Source organism: Uranotaenia lowii, chromosome 2, assembly GCF_029784155.1.
Source record: "Uranotaenia lowii strain MFRU-FL chromosome 2, ASM2978415v1, whole genome shotgun sequence".
Classification (NCBI taxonomy): Eukaryota; Metazoa; Arthropoda; class Insecta; order Diptera; family Culicidae; genus Uranotaenia; species Uranotaenia lowii.
Window position 1 is genome coordinate 214,859,389 of NC_073692.1, and position 20,143 is coordinate 214,879,531.

The following is a 20,143-nucleotide window of genomic DNA, read 5'->3' on the forward strand; positions in this document are numbered from 1 at the left end:
CTTAGTTTACGTAAAAAATACCGTAAAACTAACTTCAAAATTATTTTGCGTGTAAGAATGTATCGAGACCCTGTTCTGAAAAGCCGATTGGCGTTTGCGAGTCTCCGGTCACGTCAGATCTCTCTACAAACGAAAATCAGAATCTTCAACTCAAACGTCAAATCCGCATTGTTCATCGTGTATTGGTAAGGGATGTATGCGAAAATTGTAATTGTATTTGTAAATTGCAATTGTATTTCTAAATTACCTGGCAAATGGATCTCAATCGTTGCAAGTGTTGCTAGTCCATCGAAAGAGGTCTCAGCGATTTTGTTCGTAAATTGTTATTTATCATATGCAGTGAATGAGTATTTCTGGGGTGTAAATATTCCTCTGGATGGCGAGACCATTTACCAGAAGGCGAAAAGCACGCATCCATCATCACCACTACTCACCATCAGACACCGTAAGCTACTTTAGCGAAGCGAAGAGGCAAAACGGCGAAACAACCAGATAAGACCATTACACCCGTCTGTACGTCGCTGTTTGGAGGTTATATCTGCCGCTACACTACGATAAAATCCTAGGCGGCCTTGGAGATTCCAATCTTCCGACAATCAGATTTGAATCAGCCGTTGAACTTGCCGCATCGCATTCATCGCTGGTTTGGGTTGAGTTCCCACCGGTGAACTTCGGATCAGGCCAACAACAACTCCGTGGGAAATTATCCAACAAATGAAATCGAGTATCCAGTCAGTACGATCGCCACGCCTCTACAAGAGGACGCCATTATCAAATCGCCGCTGCGGTGCAAGGCTTCGACCTCTTCGAACCCGAGTTTGAACCAAAACGAGGATTGGATTCAGGTAGTAGCAGCAAACAGGTCAGATACAACCATATTTTGTTAAGGGATGAATGTAGTGGGAGATTGTGAAACTCAATAAATTATGTGTTAAGCTAGAAGGTGGAGTTGTTTCTTTCTCCGAATGTTCTCTGCATTTTGCATTTTGATTTAGTAAGCTTGCCGACCCTAGGGATTGTTTAGCGAATCTCTGGGATGCCTGCCGACTGACTAGTCTTAGGGGCCGTTCACTAATTACGTAAGCACGATTTTGGAAATTTTTAACCCTCCCTCCCCCCTGGTAAGACAAAGTAAGATTTTTCAAAACCCCCCCTCCTCCCCTAGTAAGATCTTACCTTTTTATTTATTTTAGTATTGTTTTTTGACTGGATTATTTTTAATTTTTGGGGATTGAAACGGCTTCGTCAGTCAATTGTGGGAATAAAAACGAGTGATTGATTTTTTTTTATTTCGTGAGAAATTGACACGTTTTATCAAAAATAGCTTGAAAATGTAAAAAATGTGACATCCATGCTTCAAAGCAAAGCATTTGAAAAGCACAATTTATACAAAACAACAGATGAATAAACGATTATAGAGAACATTATTCAAGACATAGAATGCTCGAGGTAAAAATAATCTTCAATCAATTTCCACAATCGAATAAACAAAATAGAATCTAAATTCTGATAGAAAAAAGAGAGAAAGATCAGGTTAGCACAAGGTTCCATAAAACTTGTTATGTTTTTGACCTGAAAATCATAAAAATCAAATAAAAAAATCATACTACTAGTTGTTACGTTGTCAACTAACCTAAAAGCTCAGACTCATTTCAGCGGCATGCGATAAAGTTTAAGGATTTGGTAAATCTTTCGAAAATTTTAGAGTTGGTGGTGCCTATCATTGAAAAACCTGTCTAGAAATTCATTATCTAAAGCGCCTTATATTGATTTTTAAAGATTTTTTTTGATGAAGTCATTTTCGAAATATGATGGATTCAAATCGTGGTGTCACAACGGCCACTTTCCTTTTAGTTTCTAGAAATTTCTCAATTCAAAAGATTGTTATGATGAACAGCAAAAAGCGACGATCTTTTTTAAAAATGTGACTAAGTGTTTTTGGTGGCATGTTGGTGTGAATTGATTCTCTACAAATTTATTAAAACCAGCTTTATTCTTTTGATTTAAAGACATTAAAAGATTAATAACATACCATCAAGAAAAACCAACAAATAGGTAGTGAGAAAAAAATGGCTATGGCTGTGGAATGGCTTTGATGAATTATCAATATAACATTTCTTACGTAAGAATTTTGGAAACCCTCCCTACCCCCCTAGTAAGAAATCGTAAGAAAATGTGAAACCCCCCACCCCCCTATGTGCTTACGTAATTAGTGAACGGCCCCTTACACCGTAGAACTACATCTCCGGTGTCATCAAAAGGCGGTAGAAATCAAGTTTCGGAAATGTAAGTGAGATGGATTGGCCACACACTGCGAAGAGATTTGCAAAGAGGCGCTTAACTGGAATCCAGATTGGCATCCAAGAAGTTTGGAATATGGAATATTAAATATAGGAAATATTTAATTTTCGTCGTATTTTTTTTATCAATTATAAGATTATTTGATTACATGTTTGAAGATGTTATTTTTCCTAAATAAAACTCGAATCACCCACACCGCACCTTCCAATCAAATCCGATCCTAACCGATTGATACGCGAATTCTTATCGTGGTGGCAGGTCCGCCCGTAACGACTGCATGCATGCGTGTTTGTGCGCGCGTGAAGCGCCTAAAGCGAATTGAAATTTACGCCTCTGTCTGGCCACTTCCAGTCTAGGCAGGTAACCGGCAGTATAAGTTTGGTTGCATCAATTCTCAGTCCGGCACACACATAGGAGCTGTGGTGTGTATGAAAAACCGAGTGAATCGACTCAACTTGATGGAAAACAACCGACTGACTGAGCCAACGACGACAATGATGAAGTGAAGTGTGATGTGGTGAAGTAAGTGAGCTGAAGTCCGCCCGCGTATATAAAGTCACATTTGAGGCTCGTTCAAACTTTACCCGTCTATCAGTCGAAGCGTACATTCCGAACTTAGTGGACGTTTGAGTTGAGGCGTAACGTTATTGAATAATTTGTCGTTTTTTTTCTCGAGCTGTTTCAAGTGGCAATTACTGATTTATTATTGTCGTTTTCTATCTACTACGGAAGTAGTTTTTTTCGTAGGCGGATCTGTCCCCATCGGTTGTTGTTGTTGTCACTTAATCAGTGAAGCAGAAAAGCTTAATTTTCGGACTTGCCTTCTGATGCGTGCGTGAGCTCAGATCAGAAGATTTCGGTTGAAAAATTCCAGTGAAAATAATCTCGCCAGTTGGTTGCGCATGTGATATCGTGTGTGCAGTTTCAGCAGTAGTTGGTTTGAAAAATAAAACCCCAACACGAGTCGGCTAGGAGAGATCGGCTTCAGTTGCATTTTTCTAGTGTGCCTCTACTATTGCGCTTAAGTTTTTGATTGATCCAGCTGCGGACGGAGTCTTATTATTATCTCTCAATAGTTCGCAAAACAAATATTAATTTTTCCTTCGAGTTTCAGTGCAAGTGAATAGCGCGCTCTACGTACGAGTCCACCAAGTACCTACTTACTTGCGCAAAAGGGATTGGAAAGCCGAGTGGCTCTTCTAATAAATATTTAATTCAATTACATACCCACCTATAGACTTGGTTGGTGACTTTGTGAACCGTGAATCGATTGACGTAAAGTTCGCGCTGCGTTGTTTTTTAAACTTTAGTTGCTGTTGAACGAATAACCGAGAACACTAGCGGAGGAAAAAAATGTCACACTCATGGGGATACACCGAACTGAACGGTAAGTACCCGGCTAATGATTTCATAAATATCCAAATCAGTTTATATAAGTATAATTGAAAGCAGTTAAACACTTGGGAACAAAACGTTAGCAACTTACTAGCACAAAACATTCCATGTAGAAATTCAAAATAGCTTGAACTAATTGATATGCGAATCTAGCTACAGATAGAATCAGATATCAACTCGCATCTTGATTAACAATCTTGCGCAATAAATGGAATGAAGATATCCGTTGAATTGTTTTGTTGAAATCTGTGAAAAAAAAAATCAAAATTCAGATTCAGAAGTACGAAAAAATCTGGCTCAAAATTAAGATCAAAAATTTAGATACAGATCTAAATAAGATTCATAAAAGATTCAGTAATCGGATTCAGGATTAAGATTCAGAATTCAATTTGAGAAATAGAGGACGAATGACCATGTTGGTTAAAATCCTCTATAAATAAACAAAATAGAATAGAATTTGAAAAATCCTACACAATATCCAGATTTAGAATTCAGATCCAGAAGTCGGATTTAAAATGTCTTATTATTGTAAGCTATGTGTCCTCAAGAGGCAATAGATCTAAAACGCTTATATGTGGCGTAAATCATTTTGATCACTTTTTCACATCATTTCCCCTATTTGCGATGATACAAGAAGCAGTGATTGCTGTTCAGTGCGAATATTCAACAAATTTAACTCCAGCAATTTGTCATTATTTCTTTTAAGCTTGAGCAGAAATAAAGTTTTATGTTATTGAGAACGATATAGCTGAGAGCTCGTCCAAAAAGTTTATCGGGTAATAAATATCAGGAAACGAAATAAAAGTCTCTTAAATGTATGCTGCTGTTATCAACTTGCTCCTGTTGAACCGTTTAGTTTTAATAGACCTATTCCTAGCACCCCTCAATTGGAGAACCTATTTTCATTTTACATTATTCAAAAAGAATTTGCACAGCATTAGAAAGGTTATCTCTAGAGCTTGATTTTCCATCAAAAGATTTTCAGTTAGCTTTTTTGTAGAATTTAGTATGTTGTCGTTGAAATTTAAAAAATTAAGTATGTTAATGAATTGATTTTAATAATTATTCTTTATTTGAAACATAACTTTGTCAAAAATTCAGCACGAAACGTCACGAAAATTCTTCTGTTTTTCAGTTCATGTTTCCTTTAAACGTCATATACAGACCCCGTTCGATTTTGGCAACACGCCCGTATATTTTGTGTTGCCAAAATCGAAAAATCGTACGTTTTTTTTCTCAACTTTTATTGAGTTATTTTTACAAAATAACTTTTATTATTATCAAAAACGTTGTTTGTAGTCAATTTCCAACCATTTGTAGTCATTTTTTAGATTTTTTCATCACGTTTTTTATGCATTTTGCACTTTTCTTGTTTAGTTTATGATGTTTGGTTTCATTTGTCATATTTGCTGTTTTTATCATTCTTCATCATTTTTAGTTGTTTTTTGTCATTTTCATTCTTTTGTTTTAATTTGTTTTTCAACTATTTGAATTTTTTAATCTTTTTGACATTTTTGAGTACTTTATAAAATTTTTTAAAAAAATTTGTTTTCATTGTTGCATTTTATCACCATTTCAGAACATAAAAATGTATTAATGGTGTTTGTCTAAATTAAATTGGTCGTGTTATGACATAAACCAAAAGGTAATGTTGTTTCTAAAAACCATTCGATTTTGGCACATGTGCCAAAATCGGATGTTTGCCAAAAACGAATCTTGCCAAAATCAAATGTTGCCAAAAACGAACGGGGTCTGTATTTTCGAAAATTAGGGGTCTCTTGAAACTTTTTGAGAGAAATTCAATACAATTTTTAGAACGAAAATCGATACAGAAGGTTGAGAGCTGTACCCGGGTAAAGAATGCGTTGTGACGTCACTAAAATTGATTTATTTTTTCTCGGAAACGTTCAAGACTTTTTACTTCAACACTCTTATAGTATTTCTTCAATACAAGTTTAACAAAACAACGCGCTTTAATAAACTTATTCAATCATCAAATTTTTAACGAAACTAAGAAACTTAATTATCATCGCATAAATGCGGTTGTTTTAAAACGTCTCAAATGGAAACGTATAAAACCACGCTTGTTGAACACTTGATTTGAGAATAAACAAACTGTCATAAACATGAAATTCTCATTTTAAAAGTTAATAAAAAAACTCGCAAACAGCTTCTATTACTTAATGGCATCATGTTCAAACAAAATAAGTATCCAAGGTATAAATGCAATGAAATTAAAAAAAAGCTTTGAACATGGTAAACTTTTTAAGAAAATCTTTTTCTTTCAAGCAAATTCATGATACTTTAATGGAAAACAACTTAATAAAATTATTTAAAGAAAACTGTCCTTTATTGAAATTTCCACCTCAAAGAATGTTACTACAAAATCCAAATCGAACCCAGTATTTACATGAAATCCGATAAGAGAGACTTTTAATTAAATGCAGATACTTGCACAAGAGCCTATTCAAAATAAGGGCCAAATTACCCAAGCAACCAAAAGTCGCATATTTACTTGAATAAAGGCTTTGAAAGTTACATATAAGCCGGCAAAGAAAGAAACTGCCCAATTCCCTTTAGTGAACTTTTTGTGCTCATTAATGAACTTGAAAGTTGCCAAAGTGATTGATAAGTACGTTATATGAGACTTATTTTGTTCAACTCGCATGAGTGAACTAGATGTACTCATTAAGAAACTTGAAAGGTGCAAAAGTGATTTCTATGTACGTTTTTGGGACTTAAGCCACATAAAGGGCACAAAAGTGTTAAAAACGGGTCACAAAAAGTGCATTGAAGTGCTTTCTCTCTGGCTGTCTGCTTGGCGAATGCTCCTGCAGGTATGCTACAAAATCAAATCACCACTTCGAGTTTAAGTTTCAGTTAGGACAACATCCAGGCGTGGTCATGTGGTAGCGTGTTCGATTCTCACCACGAAGGTCGGGGTTCGATCCTCAAGCCGGAAAATAATTTTCAATAAGTAATTTTATACTTGAGGGACCATTCTGATGTGATATATGCAGGAAAGAAGCAATTGAGCAGCAAATTGAACAAATCTGGGAAAACTTTGAAGTCTAGCGCGAGGCATCTAAGGCACCATGTACTGAACAAAGTAAATAATCGAGGATGGTAATATGAACCGATGCCAAGGATGCAATTGAGATAGAGAGAATAGTATCAATAAGAGCTGAAATTTTGAGCTGCATAGAACGTACTTCATATCAATGATGGGGCAGAGTAAGCTTTTTTGCATCTGCTTTATGGGATTTTTGGTTGCTTGGGTATATTACGGAAAGGGGTCGCGCAACAAACCTGAAGTTTGTATGGAATTACGTAGATTTTGTTCGGAATAAACACAAAAAGCACAGTTTTCACCAATAATTTGAGTCTTTATCAACCGATTTTTTCTTTAATTCGAGTGTTATTCAACTTTGATTATGACCATATTTATAAATATATAAACCATATATAAAACAGTTATTAAGCTTCAAAAATGGGTATAAAAGCATCGATTAACAAATTTGTGTATTTTTCGTAATTGACCCTTAAAACGCTGTTTTTTTTAAACTCAATATCATTTTTATCATAACCCTTATCGAAATGGGACCTTGGGATGAACTTTTTGTCATAATTAAAGCTTCTTGAATAACTATCATGAGAACAAAAGAAAATTAAGAAATTAGTGCAAAACTAGGTTTTCATGTTCCTTCCAAACAAAATTGCTCACATTTCCATACAAATTTCAGGCTCATTGCGCCGTGGTCAGATCCCCAAAATTTATCGTTGGACTTTGTGCTTGGCCTAGGATCTATTTTAGCTTGCAACTCATAAGATTTCCATAAGTCGGCTGATTAAGGCACTCATTAACTAACTTTTAATAGATCGAAGGCTTTTGAAATTATCCTTTATTTATCCTTCCTTTTGCAATTAAATATCAGAAAGACTCAGGAACACATTTCAACGCTTTTACGAATAAGTTTTTTCTAGTATTAGTTTTTTTTGTTAATAACATTTACGTGATTGCTCTAATAAATTTCGATTAAAATTGATGTGCGCTTTGCAAACCTTTGTGGATTCAATACACTTAATTTTTCGGGAATAAATCGATCTATTTCATCACCAAATCACATTATTTGTTGAGTTTCCAAGCATTTTTAGTAAATTAAGAATTTAAGATTATACTTTGATTTATTTCATGTAGTTGACCTAAATATTTCGTGACGTAACAACGCTTTACAAAACCGTGTTTAAAAAAAAATGGCGCGTTGTACATATTAAAAAGATATTCAACAAACAAAGTGCCAAACCTGTCATTGGGCTGGTTCGGTCTTTTTAGTGTTAAACCTTCTCGTTTTGCTAATTCCTCCTTGTTTATGTCAAATCAGGATTTTAAACCGTTTTCGATTCCTATGCTTATATTCGGAGAAATTTTCGAAAATGTGCATTAGACTGAGTCGATTTGTTGTCATTTTTGAATCCTTCAAACCCTGGGGCGTAAAGTTCTTCGTTCAAAACTCATCCATGATTTTTTGCAGAATTTTAAAGTAACGTTAACATGAGTAAATTTTTACTGTAGGTTTCTATGAGAAAATTGAATATGTTTTGTAGGTGCTAAAAACGAAACTTTTTAGGTCCCAGGGTTCGAGAAATTAAAAAAAAAATCCAAATATACTTAGTCTAATGGTGCATTAATATATACGATAAAAGCTATTGATAACAGTCCAAAAAAAATCCGGAAATTTAATATACATGTAACCTAATTAGAGGAACTATTTTTAAATATTTTTAAACATCACTACGGAACAGAATTCATACTTAGGTACTTCTTGTTAATTAACTTGTTAGTCCCGAAAACGATAGAAGAATTGTGTACAGAACGAAACATTAAGAAAAATAAGAAGCATTTATAGAGACGAACCAGCCAAAGGCTGAAAGTCTCTCTAATAAAGACAAAAAAAGAAACATTTCATAGAAACTTTTTTTCAATGCTACAAGTCTCTGAGACTAATGTGAAAAAAATCATGAAACTGTTTATTCCTGTGTAAAATTTCTTTCCGAAGCACTTAATTTCCGTTACTTTTTTTTTAAATATAACAAATGAGCTAAAGTGATCAGCTGATATAAAAACTCCTAAGTGAATAAAACTAATGTCTGCTCGAATTAAATCAATAAATACGATTGAATTCTTACGAGGATTATATTCGATAAACTGAGAAACTATAAAAATAGATTATTATGAGCAAGCTGATGACTCTGCTCAACCACTGATGGCTAATAAAAGTGTAACAGTTCTTTTAAAAAGGGCATCTAATAACATTAAAGGGAATAGCGTGTGCCCCTTTAACAGAGTAATGTGCAATCAATAGGATTCCATTGATTTAAGAATCGTGCTCAATTGAACCTTCTCCATAATACTTGAATCGGTCATGATGAATACTTTGCATTTCCTCCATACCCTTTCATGGCACCTTTTCTACTAAATATATATCATCATCTCTATAACTTACTTTCCCAACCGAAGCGCTAATGACTTCCCGTGAAAACAATTGTCAATTATCATTAGATTATTTGATGACGGGAAGTGTTTCCCTTATGGGTTTGAAGAATTTTCCAAATCACGTTCGTGAGCCTAATAAAAATATGGAGATCGCACTCGGAACTCAATACTAGAACTATTGTTTGTAGTCTTGGGTCTGGATTACTTAAGTCAACACCGGAATCATAAATTATACATAGGGATTCTAAAGAACATTGATTGATAATCAGCAGCATAAAGAAACTAGACTTAAAATTAGAACCATCCTTCTTGTGTTCAAGTTTACAAAAAATTAATAGGGTCTTTTGATATAGGTTGTAAGGCCAAACGTTAGGTCGAATGGCTGTCAGACAAAAATGCTACAATACTTTGCAAAAAAAAATCATACTATTCACCGAAGTTTTTTTCGTGGAAGATTCGACATGTCTTGTACAACTACATTCATTGGAATGAATTTAGTATTCTTTCATAGAATCTCATATTCCCATTCTATGAGGAGTGATAAGACAAGCTATATTGGATTATTTTTAAATATAGGTTTTCAGTGCATCAATATTGACCTATGTTTAAGCTGTGCTTATCTAAATAGCTTCCAGTACTTATCTCAGAAGTGCAAAAAACTTTCCATGCGACTCTTCAAATGAAAGAAAACGGGAGGATTGAGTCGTTATCAGTCCTAGATAGAACGGGCACCCACTTGCGCAATCAACTCAAGTCCATTCTGCCAGGATGGATTAAACCTGTGATTGATTGGTTTATGTTTAACTGACGGATGAAAGACGTTTGTTGATATCTGCCCCGGTGAAACCAATCAATCATCTTTGATTGCTAATAATAAGGCGGGTACAGCAGATATTGTACCAACAACAACTGGACGGATCGCTGTACAGCTTCTAATTAAAAGCTCTCCTCCCCATTTACGCGATCGAACATCACGTGCAAGTTTTTTTTTCCATATTTCATTGCTGTACCAGTGAATGATGAAAATTAGATTAGGCGCTTGATTTAAGACCTGATAACAGCTAGGAGCGTATCAATCGATAGACTCACGCTTTGTACTACAGTCATAAAACCTGTGTCGATGAAACTTGTTCACAGTTTTATGGCTGTGGATTAACTTGAAGCGCTCTCAATGAGTGTACATAATCAATTAGTAAGCAGGTAATCTATTGAAAGGCACCCAGCTTAGCAGTTAGAATTCAATCAAGCAAACTAACTTTGATTCAATACGGGGAATAGTCTGCCATGCCAACACTTTGTATATATAATGATAGATACGGTGAACCATTGAATTTACCCATCAGCTACTAGCCAAGGGGACATATTTGACTACTTTCTCAACTATCCATAAGTACATATTTTATGCATGGACTAGTAGGTTGATTATCCGGGCATTGTTTGCGAAGCTGGGAGGCAAAACAGTTTTGTCATACCGCATATCGGTGATACACTGCCTGGTGCGTAGTTGCGATTTCTTAGAAGATAAGGCCTGGCTGGTTGAATTATTCATCCGCTGGAAATTACTCTTGTCAAATAGTCGTTATGTGATGATTTGTCCAGCGCTAGAAAAACCTTGAATACCTTGAAGTACGCACAATGCAAAATTTTTAATGTTTAATGAATTCTATTTAGTATGTTTTATGCGAATGTAAAATTTTCGATTCGATTATTCAATAATGATTTTTAAATTTGAATCATGATTCTCAATCCACGTTTTACCACTAAATTCATTCGAGTCATACGTGCCTAAAAATTCTTCTTGGCTTACCACTTTGACCAGAAATAAGAAAAACTTTTCCTCCAAATAAACAATTTATATTCGTTTATTTTTTTCACGGGAAGTAATAAATACTTCAACTAGGAAAGTAAATCATTAAAATGAGATTTTATACCTTAGACGAGACAATTTAAAAGGGCATGAAAAAATATTATTTCATCCCTATGACCGTTTAAGTGTTATGGAGAAGGTACTATAATTGAGCACGATTCAGTAATCAATTGTTTGCGCATGACTTTTTCTATGAGAATATTTATTCCCTTCAATGTTATTGAAGGCTCTTTCTTAACACAATTAATACTCTATTAAAGTTAGGCTGCCAGATTTTTTCCCAAAAGTAAAAGGGCCGGCCAAATCCGGGGAATTTTAGTTAAACGCTAGAGTGTATATTTCCCAAACATTTTAGCGTTCCCGGGAATCGGGAAATCTGACGATCCTTTTCCCGGGAAAAATTAAAAATGAAGATTTTAACACACTATTTTTTAACATTTCAAACTTTTTTAATGACTCAAAAATTAAATAAGCAGTTATAAAACCCAAGATCCAAAAACTAAGTGCTTTAACCAACAAACTTGACTGATTTTTGCTGCAAAAGTTCGAAATGATTTACAAAGATTGTTCAGTATCGATTGAAGTTGGTTTGCTAGACTTCAGGTTATTCACCAAATTTTGTGAATTTTCAAATAAATATCTTTTGTTTCAAAATATGGCGTTTTTCCGTTGACTTTGCTACTGTCCACAACAGCTTGCGAAACGGAAGTTCTAAATGATGAGTGATGCCAAATAGAACATTCGTATTCTTTTTGTAGCGTTTCTTTATTGTAATTGTTTGGTTTTATAGATTCTTTTTCATTTTTTTTACTCTTACACTCATTACTCGAATGAACACTTTTTTTTTATCAAATTCAATGTAAAAACCAATTAAAATAAAATGTCTAAAGTCTAAGTCATATATCAAGGTAGAACTATCATTTTTCCTGCTCAATCTGATCAATTGTTCAAATTAAGTTCGTGGTAATTTTAAATAATTTCGCACTTTTTATTGGCTTCGGGAATTTCTGGGATTTTTATGCGTTTCCCGGGATCCGGGATTTCCCATTTTTTATTCCAGGGAATTCCCGGTCGTTAAATCCCGAGTAGAAAACTCTATTAAAAACATAAATAAAGGCTAAAAAAATTCAGGCATTTGATTTCTAAATTTTTAACCCAAAATCCAGGCAATATACGGTCAAATTTGAACAAGACCAAGGAATTGCAACAAAAACGCTAATATCTGGGCAATCTGGCAAGCATACTTTATAGCCCAGAGCATGGCCGTAGGAAAAACCGACTCGTGAAGGGATTTAGTGATTGACTATTTCAATGATTTTTTTTGCTTAAACAATGCATAAATAACGTAAAACTTTAAAACGTATTATTTTTGTTACTAAAATAAATAAATAATCGTTATTTTTGAGTACTTTTATAATAAACTATTAAATCATTACTTGATAAAATATGTTCTTAAATGTTTAAAATTGTCAGCTAAATTTATATGATGAAACCTCACGTAACAAAATACGGAATTCACTTTCATCGATCTTTTAATTTGTTCAAGAGTCTGTTTGGTTAGGTTTATTTGATTTGAGTAAAAATAAGTTTTTCAGGAAAACCTCAAATAAAAGAAAAAAAAATCTACGCTCAAATAAAATAAACTTAATCATTCAAACTTTTGAGCAAATTAAAACATTTTAACCATATCGATGAAAATAAAAAAAAAAAATAAAAGTAAGAGATTAAAATTCTTTGATTCAAATCTGGTTTTAACAAACATGAACCAAATTTAAGATTTTAAATTGAAATAATATTAAACAATACACCGAAAAAAATTAGAATTTTCTCCAGATGTTTCAGATCAAGATCAGCGCAATGTTTCTGCGATAGTAATTTCTCACTTGTTCATAGATATTTAGTTCTAAATTAAATTTTGAATGGCATTAAACTCATTTCTTCAACTCGGTTCTGATTCCATATTCCCATACCAAAAATTGAATTTTTATTTTCATATTTCAGATTCCGTATCCAGTTTAGGATTCTTGGTTCTTGATTTAGAAAAGGTGCCTTGAAATCTAGGTTCAAATTTGTTTTTGCAGTTTGATTCAATATTTACGAAAATCACATGAGTTTTCAATATTTTGAATTTAGTGGGTTGATTTTCAGCTTTCAATCTTATTTTTTAAACTTATAGGTATACGACTTCATTTCCTCCTCGTTGGAGGATAACAGAATGTGAAAAGCTTCCATAATGATACCGTTGGTATCACTCAATTACCAGTGTACTGTTCCCGTCGTCGTCGGAATAACGCTCGTTCAAAAGGGGGCAATTTGGAGCCATGGTGTGTATGACGCGGAATCAACGGTGACGATTTGAAAAATGTAATCAATGTTCCAGCAAACCCTCCACAAGGTCAAAATAGTAGCTAGTAGCTGACGTCCAACGGAAAAAAACCCATCGCAACTCATTGGCTTGGTGTACTTATTTGTTTTTGTTATGCTTCAAGCTGCCGGACTGTTGAACCCAATCAGCTGTAACGAAGTTCGGCAGCAATCCCATTCCTCAACGCAACATCGAGCCGTTCGAAGTAGGTATTTGTTCTGTTGCCCTAGGTAATGGATTTTGTAGACACGGGTAGCTAAATACCTAACTATAGCTAAACCTGACTTTGGCCGGCTTTCGAGACTCAAGAAAACGGAACAAGACATTTGTCTGGTAAGCCGGTCGACTGTTGGCGGTTGAAATAAGTCATTATTCATGCTGCGTGTTCGTTTCCGCGTGTTTTCCTGTGGAAAATTGGTACATCGACACCCGCACTGTTTCAACCAGGTGATATGTCAATTAGCCAGAAGTTAATAACGTGTTTATAACAGCCATTTGCTTAATGTTTGTTTTTATGCGAGAATTTTGTTAGGCAGATGTAATAAATTATCTTAAAAGCTTTTGTACCCAATTATAAGAATAGTCAGCTTCGATTTTTTGAAGGAGAAAAGCTTTAAAGTTTCTTTAAATATGTACAGTATTACCAACATGTTTACACATGTTGGCAGTCTTAAAAAAGGGAAGAAAGCCTGGAAGGATACTTCTTTTTTCATCAATTACACCTAATGAGGGATTATTCATTTTCAGAATAGAATAGAATTTAGATAGTTTAACCACCAATATAGCTGTCACCATGTCGTTAATTCTCAATAAACGTCATAAACACCTATTCTAAAAGTACTTAATTGCGTGACACAAACAAAAGAGCGACTGTAATTAGTAATCAGTAGTGTCGATACTACATGATTAATGGTTGTCTCTTATCGAAGGAGTCAGACCATGGCTCGCGTTCAATATCTCCTTCAACTTGCCCGGTAACGAACCGACAAGACGGGTTCAGGTATCAATCGGGAATATGACCTCAAGCAAAGTCAATTCAATTGACCCGGTGCCGAAATTACTTTGCACCATCCTCTGGAATTGGACTGATAACGATTGGCGTGAGTTGGAACAATCGCCGGTAATTGACTTAAGTTTTAAAGCTGCAGCCAAGCGCTCACAAGAAAACAAATTGTCTCCTCTAATTGAGGGGAAATTGGTCCCGGCAAATGTGGGCGTTATTTACTACTCATGATGGTTTGAGGAGGAAAAAAATTGGAACTGTTTGTTGTTTCGACAAGCTCTTGTTGAAAAAAAAGATATACTCCCTGATTTCTGGCAATGACTCCGACTGGAGGGAGATCATTCAACAAAACCATGTCTTCACACAGGTTGTCAACACCTGCAAAAACGGTGAGCCGCCAACAGCAGAATACCATCCGCCGCACCGTCCAGTGATCTCACTAAATTAAGTGGTAAACCTTGGATTTTAGCGACCCGCTTTACGTCATTCTCAAATATTTCACCAATCGCAACACCTTAGCCCACAACGGAATCAATTGAGTGGAAACAGTCATCCGGGAGCGAAGATTTCCTTGAGTATCCGTTTTGTTTCGCCCCCTGATTGTTTGTGCATATTTTCGACACTTCTAATGGCTTAAGAAATAGAGCTCGCAACCCTAATTAATATAAAGATCTCGATTGATTTGCACTGCGGGTGGTGTGTTTATCTTAAAGTGCACAAAAAGACGTCCAATGCAAATAAACAGCCCGTCCACAGACCAATAATATTTATATGCAAATGATACAAATGTGGGCAAAATCGACTGCAAACTCAACTAAGCGGCTAAAAGCTTTTCGGAGCGATTTAGATCTGCTTTATTAATTCAAGTGTTGATTGAGTCAATCGTTATTCTTCTAATTTTCTCAAGTAGTTTCAGAAAAAAAAAATTGTTATCATCTTATTTATTTTCCACTTTTAAAACTTTTTATTCTAGAAGGATTCTTGCTCTTTAAGATCGGTACAAAAAAGTTGGATTTTCGAGTAATTTTAATAAAAAATAGACCATTGAAGCGCGAACAAATGGTCGATTTTTTAAATTTAAAATTGGTTCAAAGTCTTCCATGGAAATGTTTTAGTCAGTGTAGTTTAAGATCCTTATTACAATAAAGTAATACAAAACACAAAGCTTATACAAAACCACAATCATTTATTGGCATTTTAGTAAACCAAGTGAATGATTTGTTCAACAGTAGTGGTACAGTTGATTGAACTGTATATAAGATAGATTCAACTACAAATGAATGATTGATTCTTGATATTGAACTATAAATGTGGTGAATTAAACTACATTTTTATGATTTCTTGTCTGATACTTGAATAATTTCATACCTACACACTAGATGTATTAACATAAGTGTAGTTAATGTGTCTTCACCAGCTGATGTTTACCAATTGCAAAAAGGCAATCAGCAAATGTATTATTGAATAGCATACATTTGCTTGATCAAATAAACTTGTGACAAAATTTTCCTCCTTTTATATCAATTCAAGCTAGATGCGGCAGCAACTTAATCCCAAACGAAGAAATCGATGCCGCACCGATTGGCGTTTCATCAGAAATGGCTGGAAAATGTCTAAACCAGGCATGTCAAACTCGTTTAGGTGTGCGGGCCGCATTAAAAATGTTCTATGACGTAGAGGGCCGCGACCAAAATCAGTTAGAAAACATAACATATTACTTTTGCGGAGATTAGATTCAATACAATGGAATATAGTTATAAGTAAACTTGGAATTTTGAGTTAAATTTTTATTAAAGCTTTTAATGTTTAACATTCTTATATTAATGCATTAAGGTACACCGGGGTAAGTGGAGACGCGAGGTAAGTGGGGACGCGGGGTAAGTGGGAACGGTGGCTATAAAAACAATACTGTGAACTATCTTTTCAAACTTTTGATGCAGAATGTTAAATTTACTTGTTATCTATCCAATAACTGTAAAAGAGTTACGGTTCCGACAATTGCGGATGTTTGCGGCGATTTTTTGTAAATTTTCTATTTTTAACTACGATGTGGAGTTGATGTACATCTTTTTCAATCGCAAATTTCTCGTAAACTAGCTGGCTTTTGACGAAAAACTCTACATTGAAATAATCCTTACATTCGAAACAACCAGTTAGGAAAAGAAACGACGGTTAAAAATTGAGAAAAAAGGGTTTATTTGCAAAAATCTAAAATTTTGTCTCCAAACCCTACCTGGGGTAAGTGGGGACGGCTTTATACATACTTGATGTTTACACATTTTTTCAATTTTCTCTCCTTCATTTAATACAATTTAGCTTTATTTAGCATACAGATCATGAAAAGTTGGGAAAAGTACTTGTTTTTTTTTTCTAAAATAAGTATATATTTTCGATAATATCGGATTACACACAATAATTATTGAAAGATGCCTTATTATTAGTACCATGAACTTTTTTCAAAATTTCGGACGGTTCGAGCAATAAAGTAACGTATTCAACCAAAAAAACACAAATTTGTTGAAAATTTCCTGAAAAATCAAAGGGAAAATCTACCGTTCCCACTTACCCCATAAAGCGGGGTAAGTAAAGGCACCAGCAGTCCATAACAATTTACGTGAGAACTTTTTTCGCTTTGTGTCTATCAAGCTCATCTCTTCAGCATTTGTGAACAACATGTTCAGCATCATATTGAACGCAATTTTATCAAAATTGACCCACTGCTGATTTTTAAATGATTTTTTAAAGTTGAACTATATGAAAAACCGTCCCCACTTACCCCGGTGTACCTTATATCTAATGCTGATGCTTGACATCTTTTCTGAGATACTAGTTTATTAATATCAGGTTGAAGTTTATTTGGCACTGACATTTTCATTATTGATGATAAATTTTTATCAGATAATCTCGAACGATGAGAAGTTTTTGTAGCTATCAATATGGAAAAATTTTGCTCACATAGATAGGTACTTGCAAACATAGCAGGAATTCTGGCAACAAATTTCCATAACTCAACGTAGCATTCAGGCAAATAGCTGTAGAATTTTGGTACAGCCTCTTCAATGTATTTCCCTTTCAATAAAGAATCGCACTACAGCTCTATCAACTCTAGTTGCAAATTATCAGCAGCATTTTCAGGAGCAAACGAAAATGGAGATACAAACAACGAAAATTCTTGCTCGTATGAATTAAAGTCACGAAAATTGCTTTTGAATGCATCTGGTAACGAATCTAGGTGAAGTACGTATTTACCAAATGAGAAGTGCACAAGGTTCTCTTTGGAAATTTGGTAGACCCATAACCGTAGCTTCGCTTGAAAGTTGTTTACATCATCACAGCAGTTATGATTTTTTTTTCCTTTTCCTTGAAGTTTTAAGTTCAAATCTTGCAGGTGGCCTGTGAGATCAACGGCAAATGCCAATTCCTGAACCCAGTTGTCTGCGTGAAAATGTTCAACAGGTTCATCTTTCATTTCCAAAAATAATATCATTTCCTCTCGTAGAAAAAATCTTTTTAATATTTTGTGGCAGAAAAGCCTGTGTACTTCTGTGTACTAAGGAACACAATCGAATTCATGTCCAATGTCTTCCGAAAATGTCGAAAATTCACGCTTATGTACATCTTCAATTTAAAAAATATCACAATATGTCTGTTGTTCCTTCGGTAAAACCAAAAATAATAGAACCAAAATACTTGAAGATATTTATGTTGTTTACGCTATGAATGTTTACACACAATCTTACACGGGAGCGGGAATCACCTCAAACTGTGGTTCAGAGCAACAATTTTATGCGTGTTTTTCTGAGAGGAAATTTGAACATCGAAAAACATTTGCATTAAGTTGAAACCGTTACATTCAACTTTAGTTTTTGCTGTAATATTTTATATTAAAATCAGTGGTATTTTTTTTTGTGTGACAATTGCAGACGGGGCTACGCGGGCCGCATGGACCAAGGCCGCGGGCCGCATGCGGCCCGCAAACCCCCAGTTTGACATGCCTGGTCTAAACCATTGATGTGCTTATTGCTAACAAAATCATTTTATTCTTAGCTACCATAGCTTTTCTGTGCCTTCAAACAATGACAAATAAACAAAATATGTGTAAAACTAATAAAAAAAATGAAAATTAATGTAGAACAAATACGATCTAACAACTATATATATAAAGTTGAACGCAAAAAAATCCATCATAGAAGTACAATTGATGCAAACATAATTATTGTTAAATCAACCATAGTTGAATCTCCAAAATATATAAAATGTAGTCGAATGCCCAACATCAATCAGTATATTGTAGTTGAATCTATTATATAAATGATTGATTCAATCAAACAATTGTCTATCATATTTAAAGTTGAACGTATAAAACCAATCATACAAATATAGTTGAATGTTTAATAAATATAGTTGGTCGAGCATCAATCATAAATATGATAGAATATTGACAGAATATTGTTTATGAAACTATTCTTTTTTCTTCGTGTTTTTCTTAAAATTTTTAATTAATTCCCATAAATGTGGCTCACCATCAGACAAATGTGTTTAAACATTGAAAATAAGTAATTTTACAGCTATGCAAATTAGTACCGTAAACTGGAGGAACTTCGATCATCAGGGTAACTTTGATCAACATGAAATCTTTGCAGATAACCATCATTAACTAAGTCTGAAGTTAAAATATCTGAAATTCGTTCTCTACGTTTGAAAGTCTATAAATTGAGTTTCAAATTGGCTTATTTTGGTTGGTAGTTGGAGATTTTTTTTATATTACTTAAAATGAAGTTTTAAAAGTTTAAAGTTTTAAAGATTTAAAATATCTGTTTTTCGAAAACCCACAAACAAACACCTCTCCTGATAAAATGATAGCATTAAGAAGCAAATGGGTTGTTTTATATGAAAGTTTAACTTTTTTGTTTGCATAGGTATAGTTTTAAAGTTATTTTTATGGTCATTCTAGAATAATTTTTGGATATTTTTGGATAGAACATATGACTAAAAACGCTATCAAATGGCAAAATTTGATTAAAAAAAGAACATTAGAACAGTGGGAGAACCTAGGGAATTGCAGGAAGGTGAAATTTCATTTGGTTTTGAGGCCAAAAATATTGAGAAATGTTTATAATTTTTGCCCCTAAATGTATGCAGCAAAATTGTTCGTCTTTTGAGTATATTTGTTTTTGAAAGAAAACTTTGAAAAATTCAATGGAGTCCAAACACAAATTTACTGTTATTGATGTCTTAAGCCTTCTGTGCTAATTGGCATCAAAACAATAACGTTGAAGATGTCGAGATACGTTAAAATTATAATGATAAAAGTTACCCTGAAACATGAAATCTAGTTATAGCCACAAAAACAACAAAAACAAAACATTTAGTTATAGCCACTCACAAACAAAAATTTAGTTATAGCCACTCATGTCGTTTGAAAATTCTGCTATCAATGATCATGCTTTATACTCCTTACCTCAGTAAGTATTTTATAACTTATTTGTGTTTCAAAAAAGCAACCCTTTCCAAAATATTCGAAAATAAATAAAAAAAGTGATCAATGCTCCCCCAGTTTACGGTGATTGATAAACATGGGAATCATACATTTTATAAAAATGGACGAATCTGAAAAACTATTTAATTACAACATAATGCGAATAAATACAATCAAAGTGTAGTACGATGTGAAACGTCAGTCTTTTTTTTTAAATTAAACTTTCGTTCAATAAAGAT

The 20,143-nt window shown here is 34.1% G+C and overlaps 1 protein-coding gene across 1 annotated transcript in view; it reads left to right on the forward strand.

Annotated features, from left to right (window-relative positions):
* Positions 1 to 2,752: 2,752 nt before the first annotated feature.
* LOC129745745 (carbonic anhydrase 2) overlaps positions 2,753 to 20,143 on the forward strand; it is a 79,049-nt gene continuing 61,658 nt past the window's right edge. The window contains exon 1 of the mRNA XM_055739069.1: positions 2,753 to 3,688. Within this exon, the coding sequence (XP_055595044.1) occupies positions 3,655 to 3,688 (34 nt within the window). The 5' untranslated portion in view covers positions 2,753 to 3,654. The remainder of the gene's footprint in view (positions 3,689 to 20,143) is intronic.